Source organism: Xiphophorus maculatus, chromosome 8, assembly GCF_002775205.1.
Source record: "Xiphophorus maculatus strain JP 163 A chromosome 8, X_maculatus-5.0-male, whole genome shotgun sequence".
Classification (NCBI taxonomy): domain Eukaryota; kingdom Metazoa; phylum Chordata; class Actinopteri; order Cyprinodontiformes; family Poeciliidae; genus Xiphophorus; species Xiphophorus maculatus.
Window position 1 is genome coordinate 25135495 of NC_036450.1, and position 23690 is coordinate 25159184.

The following is a 23690-nucleotide window of genomic DNA, read 5'->3' on the forward strand; positions in this document are numbered from 1 at the left end:
AAAAAGTATGAAATTCACTTATTAATGACTGATCGATATTTTCTTGATCAGAATCAACTTGATTCGCCAAGTTTGTGCACACAACAGGTTTGATTTCAGTACCGCTGAAATCCGCTGCACAGCGCTGTCGCTTTGCAGCAAGAAGGTTCTGGGTTCGATTCCCGGCCCGAGGTCCTTCTGCACGGAGTCTGCATGTTCTCCCTGTGCATGCCTGGGTTCTCTCCGGGTTCTCCGGCTTCCTCCCACAGTCTAAAAACATGATTGCAGGTTAATTGGTCTCTCTAAATTCTAGGTGTGAGAGTGTGTGTGTGTGTGAGTGTGTGCATGGTTGTTTATCCTGTCTGTTTCTGTCCCGGAACGTTAGCTGGAGGTAGCCACCAGCACCTCCCGACCTCACTAGGGACCAGGGTGGATAGAAAATGAATGGATGGATGAAATCCGCTTATATGTCATATAAACACATTTCTATGACTTAAGTCATATACAATTCAGAACTATTAACCCTCAGTTGTCTCGCTCTTTCAACTTATGTTGAGCTCTGATAGCTAATAATTGCTGCGTCCACCAGGTGGCGCTTCAAGTCAATATAAGGGATTGTTGGATGTACTGTATTACGTAATAGCTGATCAGTGAATATTAGGATTTAATTAACTAATAATAAAAGCAATATAACTAGCAACTATCAAAACGGCTCTGAGGGCGGATTAACATAGAGACGAATGATTTTTAAATTTTAAATAAATTACAGATTTGCTGGGTTTTTTTTATTTTTTACTTTGTTATAAAATAAAATCCGCATTGTTCCAGAGAGACAGCCTGGTTATGTAACAGAATCATAATTAATAGTGTAAGCACACGAGGGACTCCTGCTGTGGAGGGGTGTGTGTGTGCCTGCGGTGGTTATGTCGGTGCTTCCAGCATCCCGGACCGGGCTCGGTGCCAGGGGGATGCGGGATGATGCTGGAGGCGGGAGGAGGGAGGTTGGTACAGATGCCCTGTGAGTTTTACATAACAGCAGCTGGCTCACACATCAAATGAGTGACAAACCGCTGGCCGCAGCACAACAGGCAGCGTCCCTCCTGCCGCGTGCCGCAGTGCCCGGAGTCCAGCCGAGAGGAGGGGAGAGAGCGCGCGCTCCTGACTGTGCGTCACGTGAAGGATACAGTTGGAAGAGTGGCACGTTTGTTTACCAGCCATACCTGTCGTCGTCCGGTTGGCACTGTTGCCGTTTGCGTGTGTGTGAGTGAAGAGAGATGGAGGGCCGGAGGGAGGCGGAGCCGCTCGGACATGAGTAAATGACGTCAGCTCCCAGGTCGCCGAGCAGAGAAACAAACATGGCGACAGAATGGAGCGGGCAGCAGGGTTACGTTCTCACCGTCATTATCTGCCTGTGGAGCGCGGTCGGTGGCCGGACAGAGACTGCGGCGGCGGCTGGTTCCGCCCGGGTCAGCGGCGCGAGCCAGGTCCTTGGCATGCGGCTCGAGCGAAGCGACAAGCCGTCCAGCACCAATGACGACGGTGTCATCCAGGTGACCGAGGAGAGCACCGTGCAGCTCCGGTTTTACGGGGTGCAGCTCCACTCGGGTGCCTGGACGCAGATCCGCTTCACGGAGCTAGCGGACGGCGGCGGAGGAGGAGGCGGCGGCGGAGGGGACGAGGAGGAGGATGAGCAGGAGGAGGCGGTCGCGGCGGCCAGGGGAGGCAGCGGAATGATGGACACGCCGGATAGGACTTGTGTCGACTTCACGAAGGACATCATAGTCGGGAGCTATATGAACGTGAGCAACCGGGGGACCTCCGGGGTGCTCAGCGTGCAAGTTAAGCCGCTGCGCAAAAGCGAGCCGCAGAAGGAGTACGCTTTGTGCACGCTGAGCGAGGATGGCACCAGGTGGGTTCTGCTGGGGGAGAGCGACGGCAGGGTGCTGGTGGTGGAGGAGAAGAAGTCGCTGCTGCCCATGTGGCTGCAGGTCATCCTCATCTGCTGCCTGCTGGTGCTGTCCGGGATGTTCAGCGGCTTGAACCTCGGCCTCATGGCGCTGGACCCCATGGAGCTGCGCATCGTCCAGAGCTGCGGCACCGACAAGGAGAAGAAGTACGCCCGGAAGATCGAGCCCATCCGGAGCAAGGGGAACTACCTGCTGTGTTCCCTCCTGCTGGGCAACGTGCTGGTGAACACCACCCTCACCATCCTGCTGGATGACCTGATCGGCTCCGGCCTGGGCGCGGTGGTGGCCTCCACCATTGGCATCGTCATCTTCGGGGAGATCGTCCCCCAGGCGCTGTGCTCTCGCCACGGGCTGGCCGTGGGAGCCAACACTATCACGGTCACCAAGTTCTTCATGCTCCTCACATTCCCGCTCTCCTTCCCGATCAGCAAGCTGCTGGACTACCTGCTGGGCCAGGAGATCGGCACCGTGTACAACCGAGAGAAGCTGGTGGGGATGCTGAAGGTGACGGAGCCCTACAACGACCTGGACAAGGAGGAGCTGAACATGATCCAGGGAGCGCTGGAGCTCCGGACCAAAACGGTGGAGGACGTGATGACGCCCCTGGCGAACTGCTTCATGATCCAGGCGGACGCTGTGCTGGACTTCAACACCATGTCGGAGATCATGGAGAGCGGCTACACCCGCATCCCGGTGTACGACGAGGAGAGGTCCAACATTGTGGACATCCTGTACGTCAAGGACCTGGCGTTCGTGGATCCGGACGACTGCACCAACCTGAAGACCATCACCAAGTTCTACAACCACCCGGTGCACTTCGTGTTTCACGACACGAAGCTGGACGCCATGCTGGAGGAGTTTAAGAAAGGTGAGGGTTCCAGTGAGGTTGCATGTGAATGCGGGTGTGTGCGCCCATCATCACATCATCAAACACACAGAGCTGCAACTGCAAAGCCGCCTGTGTCTCTCCCCCCCTCCAACCACTGCTCTGTCTGCACTGATCAATAACACCAACCTACATTCACAAATGGCATTAAAAGTGTATGTATGCACCACATGAGGCATAAGGGCGCCATGTTAGAAGGGGCGCTGGAATAAAAGCATTTTCTTTATTTAACAGCTGCCTGTGCATTGAAAACCCTTGGGGGTGCAAATAATGTCTGCTTACACCTCATAAAGTACTTTGCTGGGGCCTCATTATTGTCACCAGAACATTTTCATAGGTCAGACCAGGCCAGTTTGGGGTGGCACAGCTAAGAAAAATGTGATTAATTTGAAATTTATTCAGATTTATCACATTTCTCATCAAGAACTATTGATAGGAGAACACTGAACTGTTGTGGAAAGGAAAACGAAGCCCTAATATTTGTCCTAGTGCAACATTTGCGTCTCTGCCAAAACCGTCTTGGCAACAGCCGTACGGTTAGATTTCTCATATCGCGTGACCACTGATCATTTCTGATCAGATTCCGCTTTTCCGGATGAAAACATTGAACTTTCAGTTTACGATACTTTCCATAAAAAAAAAAACGCCACCAACTGTTTACACCGAGCTCAGCTTTGTTTGTACGTTGTCTTCTCTTTAAAAACGACTCACTCATTGACCAACATGTTGCCGTGTGATAGTAACACCTCTGACTGAGTTGTTTCAGCCCTCATTCATGGTCTGGAGTTCAAGTTCACGTCTGCACATTGTTGACAAAACAATAACGGCAAACCTGGAGGTGATATTTTCACCTATAAACCTAAACATTCACTTTATGACCCATTAAAGAAATGCGTGAGCTACTTAGTAGTTTTTGTAACCTTTCATCAGTGTGAAGCCTCTCAAAAATGAATAAGAAATGTAAATTTTACCTTCTTGTTGCATAATTTAAAGTAAAATTTGTGATACTTGTAAATTACAAAATGAATACATTTCGAAATGCTCAATAGCAAAACTAGCCTGAATGATTATGATGTAACTTGTCACTATTAGAATGAGTTGATCATAATGATATGTTTAAGTGAATCTCTAGCATAGAAAATAAAAACGGTGGACATTAAAATTATTTATACAGAAAAAGAATGATAACAGAACAGAACTCTGAAACCTTCTGATTTATCAGAACATTTCATGACTTTGCAGTGGCTCCTCCAAGGGGTGGGGCTGAGGGGGCATAACCCCCTCTTAAAAAATGCTGTCCACCCCAGCAGATCATGTTCGCGTGATAGAAAGTCATACAGAGCGATCGTCTTCAGTAAAGACATAAAGATAAAACCAAATAAGTAATTAAATACAAAATAAATACATATATAGTAAATCTTTCTATATAAAATAAGAAATTATTTAATTTTATACGTATGAAATTAAAGATTTGTTTTTCTGTGCCCCCCTCCCCTAACATTTCTACTGGCCTGGTCTGGCCGCCCCTATGAAAATGTAGTTTTTGTTACAAAATAAGAAAAAAATGTCGAGGAAGTGTGCTTACTTTCTGATTTGCATAATCTGACAGGAGGCTTTTTATTCTCCACACACACCAGAGCAGCAGATTTGTCTGAACGATCATCTTCAGCAGGAGTGAACTCTCCAGCTGTGGGCTGTTTAATGGGATGAAAGACGTCACGTTCAAGCGCACAGGATTAGCGCGGGAAATCTGAGCGCCGATAGCTACACCTTGCTAACGTAATTATTACCGTGGCACACCTGCAGCTCGTTTTTTTTAAAAAACACACACCCACACACACAATCGAAGGTCATGGATGTAGCCTCTGTAGCGTGTGATGAGCGTTGTCCAGGGTAGTCTGGACTCAGCAGGAGACGGAGATCGGCTCCAGCTGTCAGTTGGGGTCAGCTTTCATCCACAGCTGAGTCCCGTTTTTAGCAGCAGAGCCTGAGTCATGCACAAATGCAGCCGAATCCTGGGGAATGCAGCAGTTCTGTCTGATTGCAGCTAAAGAGAGCGTGGCGTCAACTCAGTTCCTGCACGAGCCACTGCAGAGGTTGCTGACCCCTCACTGCTTGAGGGACTGGGGGGTCAATGATGATGATGTTTGAGGGATGAGCCATCACATGAGCGGCCACCCGACTTCAGCTCTGTTGTAACTGCAGACTGCTTCTGTGTGACTGCGAGCGATTTCAGGCTGACGTTAGCCTTTAGAGCCGCTCATGGAAGAACAGGCGTTTAATTGTAAGCATTTCAGATTATAAAAGTAGCTCCATCAGAGAAGACTGGACACAATGGGATGAAAAGAAAATATTTAATGGCCATTCTGGACATTTTGTAGGTTTTTTAGGGGAAATATTCCTCTGTCTGAACAGCCCTACAATGGTGTATTAAGGCCATTTTAGATAGAAATAAAAATGAGGAGTACATTTCCACCAAAAACTCAGAAATATTGAGGATAATTTCAGAAATGTTCTTGTTTTTTCAGGGAAAAAAACAACAAGAAAATTAGCACATTGATTAATCAAAATTAAAGTGCCAAAGTCCGAAATAACCCATCATTACACAAAATTAAGATAATGGAATTAAAACAGCTAATATTATTAGTAGTCTTCATAGCAAAACATGAGCACAGTAAGCTGAATTTAGCTGAGTAATTAGTTGGGCTATCTGCTCTGGTTGCTAGCTTGCTGTCAATAACTTAACAAGTATCAGCCTGAGAAAACTCTGCTCAGTCTGACACATTATCTGACTTTTCAGTAGAAATTTTTCAAACTTTCACCTGAATTAAAACCAAAAAGAAGACATTTAAATATTATTTTCTGTTTTAAGGAGCCTGAGGCAAAGATTTGCTGTGTTTTTCAAGTGTTGTAGGGTTTAACTAACCTGATAAAACCAGTGTTTTGTTCTACGCTTTGCTTTGCCCCGGGGGTCCTGGGCTCTCGTCTGCTGAGAAAAGCTTCCTCCGCTGCCATCGCTACAGGCAGACTACAATTCTGAAACAGTGCAGAAAATCAAAGTCACCAGACACTCACTCACAACTTGTCCTTCTGTTTGCCGAAATTCTACAGGAGAAATCCAGATCAATGGGAGAAATCCCAGACATTAGCACCAAAGTGAGATTGGAATGGAATTGCGTAGGAAGCCGATGACCAGGCTAGAGTTTAACAGTAGGCTACTAGTTTCCAGCTGTTTTAATGTTTCTTTGTGTCAAAGCTTGTTGTTCATTGAGAATCTTGGGAACATAAACCCTGGAGGATGAAACTCTTGAGGTGGGCCATCATTTCACCACAAGTTTAGGAATCCCTGTGACTTCTTATTTCACAGCAGCTCAGACTTACACTATTTAAATTGTAAGTCTAAGGAACTTCAGTTTTCACTAAAACCTTATACATCTGAGCAATCAAGTCTTTGAGGTAATTAATAAACAATCTCATATGGAAGACGCAATTAACGCATGAAGTAAAAATAAAAAATATCTAAAAAGACGTGATTTATTGGTTGATTAGTCGTATAGCTGTGTGACAGAGGAAGCCGACCAGGCTGGAGCTGCTGGTGTCTGATGTCTATGAGCTGTGACAGGCCTCCATCCCGCTGACCTGATTAGACCGCTTTACCTACCTCCTGCTGGCCAGGCGTCAGCGCTCATGATGGACTTAGGATGTCCAGTCAAGTCAAGTTTATTAGCATGGCATATTTCACCGAAAAGGCTGTTCAAAGTGCCTAACACCATAAAAACTTCATACAGCAACCACTTATGAAACAAGCAATAAACATGATATTTTGTCAAATGCCAAAATCAAAATCAAGTCTAGATTCAAAGGAACTCAGTGTTTCTGCTGTTTTGGAGATTTCTGGACGTTTGTTATAGATTTGTGGTGCATAGAAGCTGAATGCTGCTTCTCTATGTTTGGTTCTGGTTCTGGAGGCAGAGCAGAAGCAGAACCAGAAGACCTTAGAGGTCCGTAAGGTTGATACAACAGCAGCAGATCTTTGATGTGTTGATTTATTAACTAACAACAGCATTTTAAAGTCTCTTCTCTCTGTGGAAGGACTGTAGAACTGGTGTGATGCTCTCTATCTTCCTGGTTTTAGTGAGAACGCCAGCAGCAGCGTTCTGGATCAGCTGCAGCTGGAGTATTGATTTTTTTTTTTTTAGGCTGACCTGTGAAGACACTGTTGCAGTAATTAATGCAACTAAAGATAAACACATGATCTAGTTTCTCCAGATCTTGCTGAGACACTACTCTTCTAATCCTGGAAATTTGTCTTTATGCGACTCTGAAGGTTCAGGAACCTTCTGAGTTCTGATCACTAATTTTCAGCTAACTGAGGCTGAGTTCTGACTCCAGATTGTTCCTCTTTAGGTCCAAAGGTAATGGCTTCAGTTTTGTCTCTATGTCTGTTCAGTGGTTGGATGGGCTCAGAGTCACCTGGTGACATCATAATGTAGAGTTGTGTATCATCTCCATAGTTATGGCCACTAGTCTTATTTCCTGTTTTAACCTGAACTAGTGGGAGCATATAGATATTAAATGAGGGGTCCTAGGATTGAACCTTGGGGTATCTGACTTCTGTCCCCTTCAATGAGAAGTTTCCTATTGATACGACAAAGTCCCTGTCCTTTATGTAAAAATCAAACCAGTTCAGTACTGTATCAGAGAACCACTTTTACTTCTTTCCTCTTTATCTCAGTCTGGCAGTTTTTCCAACTTCTTTCTCTCCCAGGCTCTTATCCCAGTCTGGGCTATATTAAGGTATCTGTCCATCCCTCTGGCAGCCAGGTTAAATCCACTGACAGATCCTACGGCTGTTTGAAAGCTGTAAAAAAAAAAAACAAGAAAATATATTTTCATCTAGCCGAGGGGAGAAATCTGTTTGAAGACTGAAGTCTTAGAAGCAGCTCATGCTGTGAAATAAACTTTATTCCCTTTCGTCCCATCTGTCGCCTGTCCCACTTTCACCTGATATTATAAAACAGGAAGTCTTGTATCGTAAAATGCCGATCGACGGTGGCTTGACGCAACCTCTGGTGCCTCTCTGCAGGTAAATCCCACTTGGCCATCGTCCAGAAGGTGAACAACGAGGGTGAGGGCGACCCGTTCTACGAGGTTCTGGGTCTGGTTACCCTGGAGGACGTCATCGAGGAGATCATCAAGTCTGAGATCCTGGACGAGTCCGACCTCTACAGTGAGTCATTGGACCTTTTCTCATGTTGTCATTATAGAAGCTCGAGCTCTGACGCCTTTTGTTGGGCTTTATTGGGAACGCAGGACATCGGGCTTATGAGAGCCAACCTGGATGGGACGGGGAAGGGGCTGAATTCAAACACAAGCTGCTCTTTTTCAGATTTGTAAACGGTTTAGTAAAACACATGTATTGTTTACACATGTGGTGGATCAAATAAAATCGCAATAAAACAGGCTGAAGTTTGTGGCTGTGGGAGGGTTCAAAGGGTTCTGGACACTTTGCAAGGTACTGACCTGTTTGACACTCGACACACAATCCTGCTGATGTCCACTTTAAAACATGCCGAAAATAACTGATTGTATTTTACTGTGTTTCCTCCTTACTTTACTCTCAGCTGACAACAGGAACAAGAAGAAGGTGGATCCTCACAAGAACAAGCCGGACTTCTCCGCCTTCAAGCAGGATGGCGACAGCAAAGTGAAGATCACTCCCCAGCTCATGCTGGCTGCTCATCGTTTCTTAGCCACAGGTGAGCTATGAGGACGGGTCATGTTCCGGGTCAGGATGAACCCGGTACTGTCATTCAGAGGAAAGAAGAGGTCGATTAAATCACCTTGTTGTAGATTTACTGTTCCGCCTTTGGCTCGTCGTGTGTCATAGAGCAGTTTGAGCTAAGATTTAGCTTAGAATACTTTTGGCAAGTCCAAATCATGATCCCTCCACCGCCGTGCACTGAGATGTTTATTATGGCCGACACGTCATCTGTGTTAAACTGTAGTTTAGGTCTGGTACGATTCTACCTTGCTACATTAAGTTGTGCTGTAATTTTCTTTTTAGAAAGAAGTTGTCGTTTTTTGTTTTTTTTGTTCTTTTTTTCTTTCTAAACAAGTCGTAGCTGTTCAGTCTCTGTCGGTACTCTGATGAACGTTGAAAACGCAAACACAGACGTCAAGAGTCTGGAATGTAGCTGAGGGGTTTGATGCGGTGAGAAATGCGTGGTGAACATGTTTGGACGATCATTTCAGACCCAGCAAAAATGATTCAAACTGTACACTTTTCCTCTAAAATAGCCAACCTACGGAACTGTTTTAGGTTTTGGATCTAAAATGGTTTACACTTTCCCACAAAAATAAGACTACTTTATCTGTCACTAAAATATCAAATGTGTAGCTTGCTGCTGAGCAGGTCCATAAAATAAATGAATAAAGATTCAAAACTTGTTGTCTTTTTTTGCATTTTTAATTAAAAAACAAATATTAACCACAAGTCAGACGTTTTATGTTTCAACTATATGTGTACATTAGTGTAAAGATGTGTTGACTCAACTGACACTCTTTATGAAAGTTGAGTAAAATGATAGCCTGCATAGCTTTGTTCTCATTAATCCTTAATTAATGAGCCCATTAACCTGCGTGTGTCTCGCCGTGACGTTGTTGTTTTTTGTTGTGGTCCTCTCAGAGGTGAACTTGTTCAGCCCGTTCCAGATCACAGAGCGGGTCCTGCTGAGGATCCTCAGGCACCCAGAAGTCATCCAGGAGCTCAAGTTCAACGAAAACGACAAACGGTCGCCTCTGCACTTCCTCTACCAGAAGGGAAAACCTGTTGACTACTTTGTACTCATCCTGCAGGTGAACACACAGACACACACCCACTCATCCGCACGCCCACACACAAGAACTCCCACACAAAAAAACTGGAGAAACATTCACAGCTGGCTGGTGTGAACAGAATTCCTAAGTTACAAAAGTAGGCTGATGGAAACACATTTTTCGCGCGAGTTCCGACGTATCGAATGTTCACTTCCACTGATGGGTCTGTGCCTCACTAGAGGCACGAAACTCTGAAAAATTTCTCAGTCCAAACCTGCAACTCAGAGGGAGAACTCTCCATTTTTCTGAGATGTGTGGTCCATGCTAGTTTCCAACCACTACTTCCTGTTTATTACATCCAACATACTACCCAGAGCATGAAATTAAGCTCTGGGTAGCCTGGTTGATTTGCTCCAAACTAATAGATGGCAACACACCTGATAAATTTCTTTTTTCTTTTTGCAAAATTTCAAAAGTTTGTGTAAAATTCCCATTACAATTGGATGGAAACATAACTTCTGGCAAACTAATATTAGCTGGACTATTGACTTGGTTAGCTAGTCTGCAGTCTCTTCTTACCAGTCTCTTAGCATGCTAACTATTTACAGAATATGTGGAACCTTTCCCAATTTTCTTAGATGTCCATGCTAGTTTGCAACTTCTACTTCCTGTTCATTACAGCCATGTGCAGCGTCAACATCTGACAAAATCGAACTTTGCATCTCAGTGTTGATTCACTCCAAACCTGTCGATGGAAACATGGCTAATTTCACATTTTAAAAGTTTGCTAAAAAATTGCATGACACAACTACCGTTAGCCTTTTATAGATTAAAACTTCTGGACGAAGAGACGAACGGCAGAAAGGAATAATATCCTGAAAACATCTGCAGCAATGTAGTGAATTTTAATAAAAATATTTCCAAATCTATATATTATAATAGTACAGTGTTAATAATAGATTATATTGTTTCAGTAGCAATATTAGTTGTTTCTTTCTTGATCAATTATTTAGATTATGTTATACATTTTTATGAAAGAGAATGTGTTTCTTTTATTCATTTTTTTTCCACATACACAGTGAGGATCTTCCACCAGCCCTAGATTGTGATACTATCTGCTTTGACCTACTTGTATTTCAGGGGGTAAAGGTCAACAGGAAGAAAAACATTCAGAAGAACATGTAAAGTTAAAGCTCAGAGGTGATAGAATAAGTTTGATTTACAAAAAACTGTTGAGAATTATTGTCCTAAGAGCGACTCTTAGCAGAACAATATTTTACATAAAGGATCAAACCATAAATATTGTCTAAATGCGCTTGCTGAGATAGAGGTATGTGTGTGATTGTGTATGATTCAAAAGCTTGGTTGTTGACACCTAAGGTGTGGATAAAGTGCCTGTAGACACTGACTGTGCAACCTGAGCACACCTGTTCCTGTTTCACCAATCTGGTGAATTCATGTGTGTGTGTGCAGATTTATTTCCATCTTTGTGAAAGCCAGTTGAAGCTCCAGGTCTTGGAACGCGAGAACTTTATTTCTGCTCAGATTAAAATGGATGCTCAGGGTCAGAAATGTAGTATTGATGTTCAATAGGTGAAGTGACACATGATGCCAGTTGACCTGACTGAGATGGCAGCGTATATGTTGGAGGTAAATAGACACTGCAGTGGAGAACGTGCTGGGATGTAATATTTATAAGTGTCTGTGTTACATGCTACAGGACTCGACTCTGGGATTTTACATGGAAGAGCCACTGAGTTGTTTCTGATACTCAGGCATTTTGTTGGAAAACAATAGGAAGGTTAAAAAAAGCTTTATTTTTATTTTTAGATGACACTGGATGGTTAACGGAAAAATTCCCAGAAAAGATCCTGAAAAAAGTTAAATACATAACTTTTTCAATTTGACTCTTTTTTTTTTTTTGCTTTCCATACAGTTGCAGTTGAAACTTTCTACGGACATGGATGTTATGTTTAAGGGTACACCATTACATCAGCCTTCTGATCGTCCTGTCCCAATTTCCTTAAGTTTAAATGGCTGTAAAACCTTAAAAAGTCTGAAATTCATATGTCTGAAATTAAGGCTTAAGGCTGATTAAGGTTGATCCCAGCTCTTAGATGTTGTCGTGCCAGAACTATTTAATCTTGTACGTTCTACTGAGGTTTTTTTTCACAGCACTTTTCTGTCAGGCAACAGTTTGAGTCGTGTGCAGAGGTCTTCATTATGTTCTGTAACTCGAAGCAGTCGCTAACTAGCTGCTAATATACCCTTATATCTTGGGTAAGTGCAAATTTGTCACTAGTTGTCTGGATGACATTTGGCTAACTTCTGTGCTGTATTTAGCAAGTTTTCAGACAAAAATATAGATCTCTGCCAAGATCGACGATCGGTCAAAAAAACTACAATCAGTGCTCCCCTGTTTATATTCATTCTTAGGATTACTTTAGAGTATTTTGTTTTCTCCAGGATGAAGTAAGTGCTACAGTTGGTGTTTGAATTTGCTGCATGTCTTCTCTAATCCACAGTGGTTCAAAATTATACATACAGGCTCATTTCGCTCATTTCGCTCCAGAGGGTTGGTAGGGCAGCAGAGAGAACCATAGGCTGCTCCCTCCCCACTATGGAACAGATTTACACTTCCAGGCTCCACAAGAAAGTTTTGGACATTTTAAATGACTCTTCACACCCTGGCCATGGTCTCTTCCAGCTGCTGCCATCAGGCAAGAGATACAGAGCAATAAAAACCAGGACAAATCGCCTAAAAAACAGTTTTTTCCCGATGGCAATCATGGCACTAAATTCAGAGGCATAAGAACTTCTGCTCTTGACACCACTTTGTTAAAAATGTAAATTCTGTTGCGACACCTCCAGGCGCTGCAACCATCTTCTGATGTCTATTTATTTCTCATTTTGTACTATTCATTTCTTTATCTTTTTAATGTATGTATGTATATGTATATTGTATGTTATGTATATACACATTATCTGCATTTTAACTTGAGTAGAGCAAATCTCAATCTCGTTGTAATCTGTTGATGACAATGACAAATAAATCTTATCTTATCTTATTTAAAGAGCAGCTATCTATTCTATCAATAGAACCCAGCAAAGTTTTTTATAGCACCAAAAACCTTCAGCTTGGTCACAACAAACCGGGTCAGATAGTCATGTGACCAAGTTCAATGACAAGCCTGTTGCATAAATAGAGACAGACTGGGCAGTCACAGAACAGGACAAATATGTATACCTAAAGCGTTTCCGTGACAACGACAAAGGTCTCATCCTGATCTCATGAGGGATTGGGTTTAATTGTTTTAGAGAATAATGTCTCAGATAAATGAATTAAAAACAACATTAAATCAGATTTGTGCGTGTGTTCGTCAGGGACGGGTGGAGGTGGAAGCTGGAAACGAGAACATGAAGTTCGAATCCGGCCCGTTCTCTTACTATGGAGTCATGGCTCTGAGCACGCCATCGCTGGGTGAGATGACACACACACACACACACACACACACACACACACACACACACACACACACACACACACACACACGCTCCTTATAGATATGCGCCCAGAGACACAAGCGTGACATTGATGCATTTCTCAGGATGCTTGTGAGGCCTAACGGTCAGAGGAATGTTTTTTTATATGCAGAGTTCCTGTTTTCTTCACAAAAACCAGAAGAATTTTTTATTGGTCACATTTTTACGGACCGTACAGTCACACAGAAAAGCACCTCATGTTTGAAACCAAAATATACAAAGTATGATGTTTAGTGAACTTTCTATGGGCATTGTTTTGTTTAACATTTTCTTTTATTGGTGGAAAGAGGGCAGAGGGGAAGGAAGATTTAAAAATGAACACTTATTCCTGAAGGCTGGGGGGGTGAAAACTGTCTTTGACCCATTTGGTCCCACATTTCACACCAACTGACAGCAAGAAGGTGAAAACAAGGTGATAGGTGGCTGCTGAGATAAAAACGGCAGATCCTAGTTTGAAATTACATTTTTTAACATAAAATATAAATCGTAAACAGCATAACTGTCATTATATTTTCATAAAGCACTTGAAAAACCTACGGTGAATCTTTAGTATGTCATTAAATATAAGTACATATACAAAAAATGCACTAGAACAGAACAAATCAGCATGTTGTGAAAACAGGCAGTGTGTTTGCTCCATTTTTGGAAAAGTCTCATGGGGAAAATACATGAAAGTCTAGCTGAGTTCTCCTTCACTCGCTGATGCTCTTTGATAAAGTGCAGCGTCATTGAGCTGACAGTAAAGCCATCTGTTTGTACAGAGTGGAAGGAAAGCCAATAGGCTTAGTCCTAATAGGGAAGCACTTAGTTTCTGTCCTTGTTCAAGTCGACAGGCGACCCAAACAAAACTGACCTCAGACCGAACAGATATTGACTGGTTTGTTTTCCTCTCAGACATCCAAAAGAACCTTTTTAATGGATCCGGGGCCTTTTGTTGATGGGAGGCAAACGGAGCATTGATGTCACAGCATGAAGATCTATTTACACGTTTACCAGTAAAATCATTCAAAGTGACCAAGCTGGACAGAGACACTTTTATTGTGTTTGTTACTGAGCGTTTTGGTTTTGGTTAGCTGAAAGAATTCTGCGTCAGAGTTCAGATAGTTTCCAGTGGGGGCGGCGGGTTGCAGATTAGCTGACTGTTTCCCCTGAGATGGCCTGCCAGGCTCTTGAGAGGATTTGTCTTATTGGTGGTTAAAGGTCATCCAGCAATGTCGCACTGCACCCAAATGAAAGGTGATGGGCCAAAAGAAACTGTGATGTGTGAGCTCACTTATGGTTTCTAGATTTTATTTTTTGTATGTGAAATTGGTGTTGTCCCCAAGTCTCTGACTGAACAGTGGGAACATTTTTTTTAGAACGTATTAAGGATGCACCAATAAATGAATCCAGATTTCCTTCATTTTAGGTGATCAGCCAATAATTAGATGAGAAACCGATCTTATCGGCCTCCGTAAAGGTCTGAAAATCAGCCACTGTCTTTTTTTGCTCTGCCATGAGAGAGGTCTGACTGACAGGCCCCGCCCACAAGGTCACATAATAACGTGCACATTTAACAATAGTCACCTCAGAATTCACTGTTGCCAACTTAGCGACTTTCTTGTTGTGTTTAGCGACTTTTCAGACAAAATTATTGTAATCGGCCAAAATCAGAATCAGCAGATGGGACTTTCTAAAGACCGGCCAGAAAATGGCAATCGGTGCACCTCTAGGACGCATCTTTGTCCCACTCGATTGTTTCGAATGATCAAACTAATTTAAAAGTTGAGGAAATACAAAGTAGCTATTTTTGAAGCATTATTTCATCTATTAACGGAAAAAAAATATTTAAAAAAACACAGACCAAATGGGAAACTGACGGACTTTGTTGATCCAACGCAGAAACTGTGATGTGCTGAGTGTCCGTCTCTTCTTCCTGTCGCTCTCTTTCCTCTCTGCTGTTTGCTCTTCTCATGAACATTATGCAAGTCTATCAGCTGTTGTCTTAAAACAAATTTAAATATACGTCTGATTTTTATAAACAGGTTGGATCAGCTCCTGTCTTTTCCAATTAAAAGAAAACAAACAAATCAACCATATCAATTCTCTTTCTGTGCCTCTTCCCTCCCTTCCTCCCCCTCTCTCTGTCTCTCTCTCTCTCCCCCTCTGTCTCTCTCAGCTGTCACCCCTCCTCTCTCCCCATCAGTGGCGTCCCCCCCTCCACGACGCCTCTCTCTTAAGAGGTTTTCTGTGTTCTCTCGTTTCCCAGGTAAACATTTGCATGGGACGGAGGGGGAGGGGAGGGGTCTGTGTTTCTGAACACACTTTTTCTTCACGAGTCTCATTGATTGTTTTCCAGTCATCTTTAGAGTCCACATCCAGCCGGTTTCATGTCGATGCGGAATATAAGTATTTTTTAACAAAGAATACTTTTTCATGTTTTTTTTTCTTGAATGGCTGAAAGGAAAAAAAAACGTTTCTTGAAGAGCGGCAGTTGTGAAGATGACCGTTTAAAGCTGTTTAAGAACTCCAAATTCATAAACCCCGTCTAAGACGGCTGACAGCCAACCAACATTGTTGATATTTAATAAAGAAAAACTTAAATATCGCTTTCAGTCTTTTCCAGAGAATTTCAAATTCTTTTTTAAAATATATTTAGAAAAAAAAACAAAGATTTAATTCAACTTCAGTCAGTAAGAAAAATTCAGAGTCCGTATCATTTTGAGAGACCAGAGCAAAATGCGGAAAAATCCCACTAAAGTTAGAAGGCGTTCTTAAGTAAGTGTGTTTATTGTTCAGAATATTATCACTTCTTGTCAGTTTTCCCTTTGTGGAGTAAAGCTGGCGTGTCCAGTCGTGTTTCTATCAGCATTTTGAAGCATCGCTTTAGAAAAGGTTGGCAGGAATGACAAAAGTTATAAAAACTCCCTCAATTTCGCAAAAAAGTTTTCACGTTCACTTGAAGGTTTTTTTTTTGGTTTTTCCAACAACAACAAAAAAAGTTAATTTGCAAAAAGGAGAGAGGGAAACTCATTTTCTGGTTAAGTTCCGGCTTAGCGGACCCACTAGTGGGGTCTGTACCTTTCGAGAGGCACAAAACTCTGAGCAGTTTCTAAGTCCAAGTCCTTGGAGATGAGGACTCTCTCCATGCGACATGTGTGGTCCATGCTAGCTTGCAACCTCTACTTCCTGTTTGTTACAGCCCTTCGTTTCGCCAACATCTGACAAAACCTGGTTGATTTGCTGGACTGTGTCTATTTGTTAGAATGAGATCATCTCTTGTCCAATTTTTATCCAATTTTTAATAGGACATGTGTTGGTTATCTAAATGAAAACACAAAAATGGTTCTTTGAAACAACAAAATGCTTGCAGATGTCCACCCAACAAAGGTTCCTGTCTGAATGGCAGCTGTCAGTGGAGGTATTTTAAAATAATCATAGATCTCATCAGCAACGAAGAGACGTAAACATGTTCTGAATTGTCGCAGTGTAGTTGTAATGGATGACTTGCTGGATGGGACTCTAGATGATGCACCCTCTTAACTTCCTACCCTAACAAAACCAACACCTTGTTTTAACCACTTGGTCATGGTCAGATGTTCTCCATCACTCCTTCTGCACAGAAGGGGGTGGTGAATCTGACTGCAGAGCTCTGGTTAACTCAGTAGTTTCACACTTTAACAAATGTGTTTATTTGCTCTCTGTGCCTGAGAATTTATTGACAAGATTTTTTTTGATAAAGTCCATACCTCAGTAAGGATATATATTAGTAAATAGTAATATTTATTATACCAAAATGTTTGCTATTTTAAGGTAAAGTGTGAAGTAACCAAAGCTGCTGTGTTGTTTGTTCTGGTTGGCCTGTTGGGCTACACATGTAGTGCTTGTAATCTTTGCCATCTGGTCTAGACCAATCAAAGCTAACCACTGAATAATGATACTCTAACCATAAAACCCCTAAACCAGGTCCAGAAGCAGAGCTCTGGTTGTGTTTTCCCCCAGAAAACCATCAGCTAAAGGGCTTAAAGTGAGGTTTTATCTTTGGTGTCTCACTTTGTATGCAGGACATTTTCAACTTTAACAAGACCTCAGGAGTAAACATTGCATACTACAACCATATTTCATAAATTTGATTGCTTTTGCAGGAATAGTTCCATTTTGACCTTCTGTTCAGTAACAAGATTCATAACCGTCTCTGTCTGGTGCTTGATCAGATTTTTTTATTTATTTTTTTAACATTTGGCAAATTATTTGACAGTTTGGCACATTCACAGACACCGTTCTTCACAAAAGTATTCATATCCCATGAACCTTTTTTATATTTTCTCATATTACAACCACAAGCTGCGGTGTATTTATTGGGACTTATACAAAGTAGTGAATAATCCGGAAGTAGAAAGAAAAGGATGGATGGTTGTTATTAACTTTTACAAATAAAACTCTTGAAAGTTGCATGGCTCCATGTTTGTAGCAGAGCAGTAAAAAAAAAAGGTTTGCATGTAGCCTGAAAGATTTCATTTGGGTCTCGCCTTCTTCCACATGTTTGCAGTGGTCCCTAAGTGGCTTGTTGCTAAATTTAAATAGGGCTTAGGATCCGTAGACTGCTCGTTTTATTAATAATCTTCCTGCCTGGTGTGTCAGACCGTCTTTACAAATAAAGACGGAAAGTGTTTTATGTATTTGCAACTCCTTTATGCACTGCTTTGTGTTGGCCTATCCAATAAAACTCCTATAAAATACATTGACATTTGTGGTTGTGAGAAGGTTCAAGGTGTGAGTACTTTTGCGCTCCACTTATGACGTAAAGTCGGAGCAGGTGTTTCCGACTGCTTCCTGTCTGTTTGTCACAGGCTAAGCTAACGTTATCGTCAGCATACAAAATCATATGTTCTTATTAAGGTGAACTATTCCTTTAAGCCCAGACGTTTCCCTGAACCTCCCCACATAATCTCCACACTCTCAAACTCAGCTCTTATCATTACATTTGCTGTTGAGCCACTGACCCAAGAACAGCCCCTCCATCACTTGGACCATGAACCAGCCAATGAGAGAGGTCCGTCCACACGGACAGACTGTCCTGTTGCGGCCATTCAAACTTCAATCTGGGCACTTTCTCTCATCGCATGGCTTGTTTGTTGCATTCTCTGCTAAACAAACAGTCTCATTGCTGCATCAGTTGCTCATCGACAATGCTTTGGATGTTTTTTTTTGTGATGTGTTACTTTGTGTTCATCACTTCTCTCTGCATTCAGAATGCTGCACTTTTCCCTGTTTCTTTTGAGTCATCCGTTCACGTTGTGTTTTTTCACCACGCACTCTCCCGTCTTTGCTCCTTTCCGTTTGTTTTCCTGTGGCGCCGCCGCTGACCTCTCCTTTCTGTTCGTCCCCAGAGTTTCGTTCTCCGTCGCATGCGGGCCACCTGAACCGCTCGGCCTCTCTGAGCTGCACCGAGCGCGCTCAAGAGGGCGGCTCCATCGGCGGAAGCAACACTCAGATCCCAGGAACCCCTTTCCAGTACATCCCAGACTTCAGCGTTCGAGCTCTGGCCGATCTTCAGTATGTCAAGGTAAGGCAGACTCACCAACACACAATGCTGCCACATAAACAGAAAACAAAGAGTCTTCAGATAGATACAGGCATCTTTAAAGGTGTTTGCACACCTGATTGTCCGGTAGACTCATTTGTTACATTTTCAGTTGGTGTGGTTCACTTTCATGTCATACTGTGTCAAACAAACAGAACTCTTTGAAAAACCTGTTCCGTGCTCTCGGTTGTGGTGGAGTTGTACCAAGAACCACTGAAGGAAACATGAGCACAACTTCCTTCATCACAAAACGTAAAAAAAATGGAGTGGCAGACTCACATTTGTTTTGATTGTATTTACCCAGAATACCCTGCATTATAGTTTGCTTGCTGCTTTTTGTGTAGTCTCTGGTCTGCTTGGCGTTCACACCAACCGAACTGAGACCTAGGTTTTTAGGCGTATCAGAGTTCACTTTTCTTAGTCGATTGCTTCATTCTCACCTCCCCAAACTTTCTAGGCAAACGTACCAGAATTCCATTAAAGTAGACTAATAAGGGTTGGTGTGAATTAATCCTAAATCTCTATCCAGTCAATTCAAATTTGAGACAAAGTGTGAATCAGTATTATTTTTCCACTCTTGTAAAAGAGAAGGGCCGAGCGGAGGCCTCCCCAACATGTACACATCAAATGTAGAGCTTAATATGACGTTACTTCTGCGTCAGCTGAGACTTCAACTTCAATTCATGTGAAAGAAGATTATTAAATGATTTAGTGATTGTTTTCAGCAATGCAAGTAGGGGTGCATTGATTGCAATTTTTTGGCCAATCATCAATCTTCAATCTTGTCTGAAAATTCCCTAGATATTGTGAAAATGTTGTTAAGATGCCAGCAGGGGGTTGACTATTAGTGGGCGGGGTTGATTTTCAGACCTTTGTAGAGGTACATAGGATCAGCCAATCACAGATCTCACAATATTAAGGAATTAAGGGCAGATTTATCGGTGCACGTCTTTATTCAAGTAGCAACACTAATTAATACTTCATCTTGTTAAATTGAGACTTTTATCAGCACCTCAAATTTTTATTTAAGTCACTGTATCACCCTGTATTGATCCTGTAAGAAATATATACTCATATGAAAGGTTAAATGTGGAGATGAACTGGTAGTAAAGACGAAGTAAAAATTGTTTAGCGTTCCTTTATCCTCCTCAGGTCACCCGCGCTCACTACCAGAATGCTTTGCTGGCATCCCGCTTGGACAGCACACCTCAATCTCCGGAGGGCAGCCACGCCCGCCTGGACATCTCCGTCTCTCTGCCGCCCCTGACGCCCCCGGAAACCAAAACGCCGCTGGCGCTGGCCACGCCTCCCGTGAAACACCCGCCGTACAACACTCAGCCCGCCTCCCAGAGCGCTCGCGCCACCTTCACCATAGGCTCCGCCGGCCGCCGGCCCAGCCAAGTGTTACCCCAGGCCACGCCCCCTCCCAGTAACCACACCCCACTCTCCCAAACCCCTCCCTCTTGTGTGAGCACGGTGCCATGTGCTCTGAATCCTGCGGTGAGCTCGTCGCTTTCCTCCAAACCGCAGTACCCGCCACCCTCCGACGGCCTGGACAACGGGCCCGGAGAGACCACCACTCTGCTCAGTGAGCAGCCGAACTGCGTGGGCCCCCGCCGGCCCAGTTACACCCAGCCCTCCCAGCATATTCACACCATAAGTCACGCACACACTGAAAGCACCATTTAACTCCGGTCCTCTTAGAAAGCCGTCGGTTCAACCTCCTTGCACTACTTCCTTCTCCTGTTGGCCGTTTCGGTTCTAAGCAACATTGTTTCTATGGGAACCAACAAAGGATCAGCACATCTCTACTCTCTGCCATCTCCTCCTGCATGTTCCTATCCCAACACTGAACCCATTACAGAGTGGGAACCAGAGGATGGACCAGTCCAATCAAAAATAAAAAATCTACCTTTGCATTTAGTTTCATCTGCACAGGTGACGGCATGTCTGCCTCTGCCTGGGTACGGTGGAGGTAACTGGAAGAGAGAGTGTACACCGCCCCCCTGTGGTTGCGTGTTAGATTGCATTTCTTACATACAATCATAAATCATGCATCCAGTTGTTTAGTTTGAGCCCCGTAGCTTTCTACAAGTAGACACAAAAACCCAGCACCATCAACCAGAGTTTTAAGGTGATAGAGATGCTTTTAACAAACAGCTTATGAATCAAAAACTGCAGGGCTGCCTCCTGTGTGGGTTTGTTTTTATCCACTAGGGGGCAGATTATGACTTCATGAAATGAGATCCAAAATGCCTGTTATAAAGTAGATATTTATATATAATTTAAATTATTTCAATAATGTTTTAATAATTTGTTAAATAAATGATTAAATGTGAAATAACTGATTAAAAATGTATTTAAAGAAGCAGTATTATCATTTTATAGCATAATCAGGTAACTATGTAACTAACTTCAGTTTGAAAAATGCTCTTTATATCAAAATATGATTTAAAAGAAATTTGACTTTGTTTCTTTAAAAACAAATGATTTTTCTGTAACTCCACCTTCAGGAAGTCATCACAACATGGCTCCTCTATTAACCCTTTAACTGGAAGAAATGTAGTTAATTGTTCTGTAGTCCCTGGTTTTGCAGAACATCATTAATTTATCATTATTTATTATATCAGGAGGCAGAGCTAACCTTGCTATAAATGAGCCTTATTGGGATGTGGCTGAGCGGGTGTAAAGGTTAGCCAATCAAATGTTAGGACCTATTTAAAGAGCCACAGTGGTGTTAAAGAAGTAAACACTAAATATTTACGTTATTTTAACACTTAATAAATGAAAGTTTTATTTAATTGTTACTATATGATTGCAGTTTCCTGGCCAACTTTAATCTTTGAAAAACCTGATCTGCCAATTCCAATTTTTTGGGCAATACCTTTTTTTTTTTTTGTCTGAAAAGCTGTTAAGTATATTTAAATATTGGCTGATCGTCGATCTCCCAAAATTAAGGAATTTGGTGCATTTCTAAGTTCAACATTTAATTGCAATTTTTAGATAAATTATTCACACATTAATGTAGCTATAGATTACTGTTTACGTTAAATGATAACATATAGAAATGTTATAGAACAAATAAACTATTTGATTTCAATTATTTAGATCTTTGCCTAATGAGATTCAACAGGGTTTAAAATAATCCCAGTTACCTCCACTATAGTTTAGTCACACACACACACACACACACATATATATATATATATATATATATATATATATATATATATATATACAGTATGTATGTACATGTACTGTATGTATATAATACCCATTGTTCTTTTTTTTGGTAATCATTGCAGACTGACCTTTAACCTATCCACTGGGAGAATTCATGACTGCCGTGTCCCTGCCGGAGACGTTTCCAGTTAGTTGCATTTATTTATTTATTTCATTGACATTTTTTTTTCCCCCTTTGGTCCAAAGATTGAAGCTTCCAAAGTTTAAGGCGTCAACGATGGCGGTTTCATTTACAATATGCATGATTTCAGGTTGGTCTCTTGTCGCAGCTCGTCTGTTCATTTCAATTTTCTGGTTTGAATCTGGTCTTAAGATTGCGTGAAGGAGTTGCAAAAACCAATGCCTGTGTCAATTCAGCTACCAGCAAAGTGACCAGATTCACTGTAGCTGACAGCTCCTGCAGCAGGAAGTGAGATCTAAAGCAGCACACCACCCAGGCTGCATGTTTTAACCCAGAGAAAGTCAGACAGACGCCTGATGAGCATGCACACTGTTGGTTTTATTACTTCTGTTTAAGTATTCAGAAAAACATTCAGTGTGAAGCGTTTAACTTGAAAATAACTATTCTGAATAGGGTTAGAGTACATGCATTCTAACATATACAAAAAATAGAATTTTACATACAATAATGCAACTTTGAAATCTATATTCAACAGTAAAGATTATTATTAAATTCTATCTTAGTAGAAGTATGTGTACAATGCCGGCCACATTCATTTGCTACCCCTGGTAAAAATGTGGTTAAAAAAAAGAAACGATATTCTCGGAAAAAATATCAAAAGATAAGCAGCCTTTTATTGGAAAAAGTGACTGTTGTTTTCCAGTAAAGCTCCAGGTGGGGCCTTTCTGGGAACTCCAACTTCCTCATAGACACGAAAACAAAAGAGAAAAAAACCCCAGCAAGTCAGTCTAAAATGTCCTTTAGGTTTATGATTCTTTACCCCTGCGATATACTGGTAGCCAGTAGAGGGCGTACCTAGCATGTTTACTTCTGGAGCTGCTTGGACTATGCTGCAGCAGAATACGGAATATGATCAATTAAATGCTAGCTTAATATGTTTGAAGATAAATATTTAGTTTGTAACAAAATATCTGGCTTGCTAATTAAATATTCAGTTTAGTCTGAAACTGTCACATTCCTAAATAAATGAACAACATTATGAAAATATGACTTTGAAAAATTAACACTCATTTTTTTTATTTAACAGACTTTAGTTATTGTTAATTTTTGACTGTGTAACTTTCCAAATGGCACCCCATACCACACTGCTGCCATAAATAATCATGTTATTTGAAGGATTTGTATTTATCTTCAACCTGCTGTAAATGTGGCCGGTACTGTACCTACCTGGAAATGTGGAAAATCTGTAAAAGTCTCCCCAGAACTATTAGACTTCTTTCTTCAAACAGGAAGTCATGACGAGCGGTCCCTGCCTGGGACCTGCAGAGTGCAATAAAAAGTCAAAGTAGATTATGTTAAAGGGGTTGAAACCTGCAGGAACAGTGGTGTGGTGCCACATCAATGATTTCCTTTCAGAGAGTTGTATGCAAGTATTCATTTGTGTGATGTTATGTTTCTTCATGCATTTAACTTTGTTTTTTTGTTTTTTTACATATATTTGAAAGTGGTTTTATTGTTTTGCTTTCTAACCGAGGGACGGCTTATTTTACGTCTTCCACCGGAGATCCC

The 23690-nt window shown here is 42.1% G+C and overlaps 1 protein-coding gene across 2 annotated transcripts; it reads left to right on the top strand.

Annotated features, from left to right (window-relative positions):
* Nucleotides 1-335: 335 nt before the first annotated feature.
* On the top strand, nt 336-21939 carry LOC102225397 (metal transporter CNNM4-like). 2 transcript variants are annotated; one of them, XM_014474112.2, is made up of 8 exons: nt 336-2814; nt 7919-8062; nt 8457-8591; nt 9521-9690; nt 13036-13132; nt 15353-15442; nt 18564-18739; nt 19910-21939. In XM_014474112.2, exons 1-8 carry the CDS (start codon nt 1296-1298, stop codon nt 20444-20446), a joined length of 2868 nt encoding a protein of 955 aa, XP_014329598.2. In that variant the 5' UTR covers nt 336-1295; the 3' UTR covers nt 20447-21939. The 2 variants fall into 2 exon arrangements, with proteins under 2 accessions (XP_014329598.2, XP_023193775.1); XM_023338007.1 differs by lacking the exon at nt 15353-15442.
* The last annotated feature ends 1751 nt before the right edge of the window (nt 21940-23690 follow it).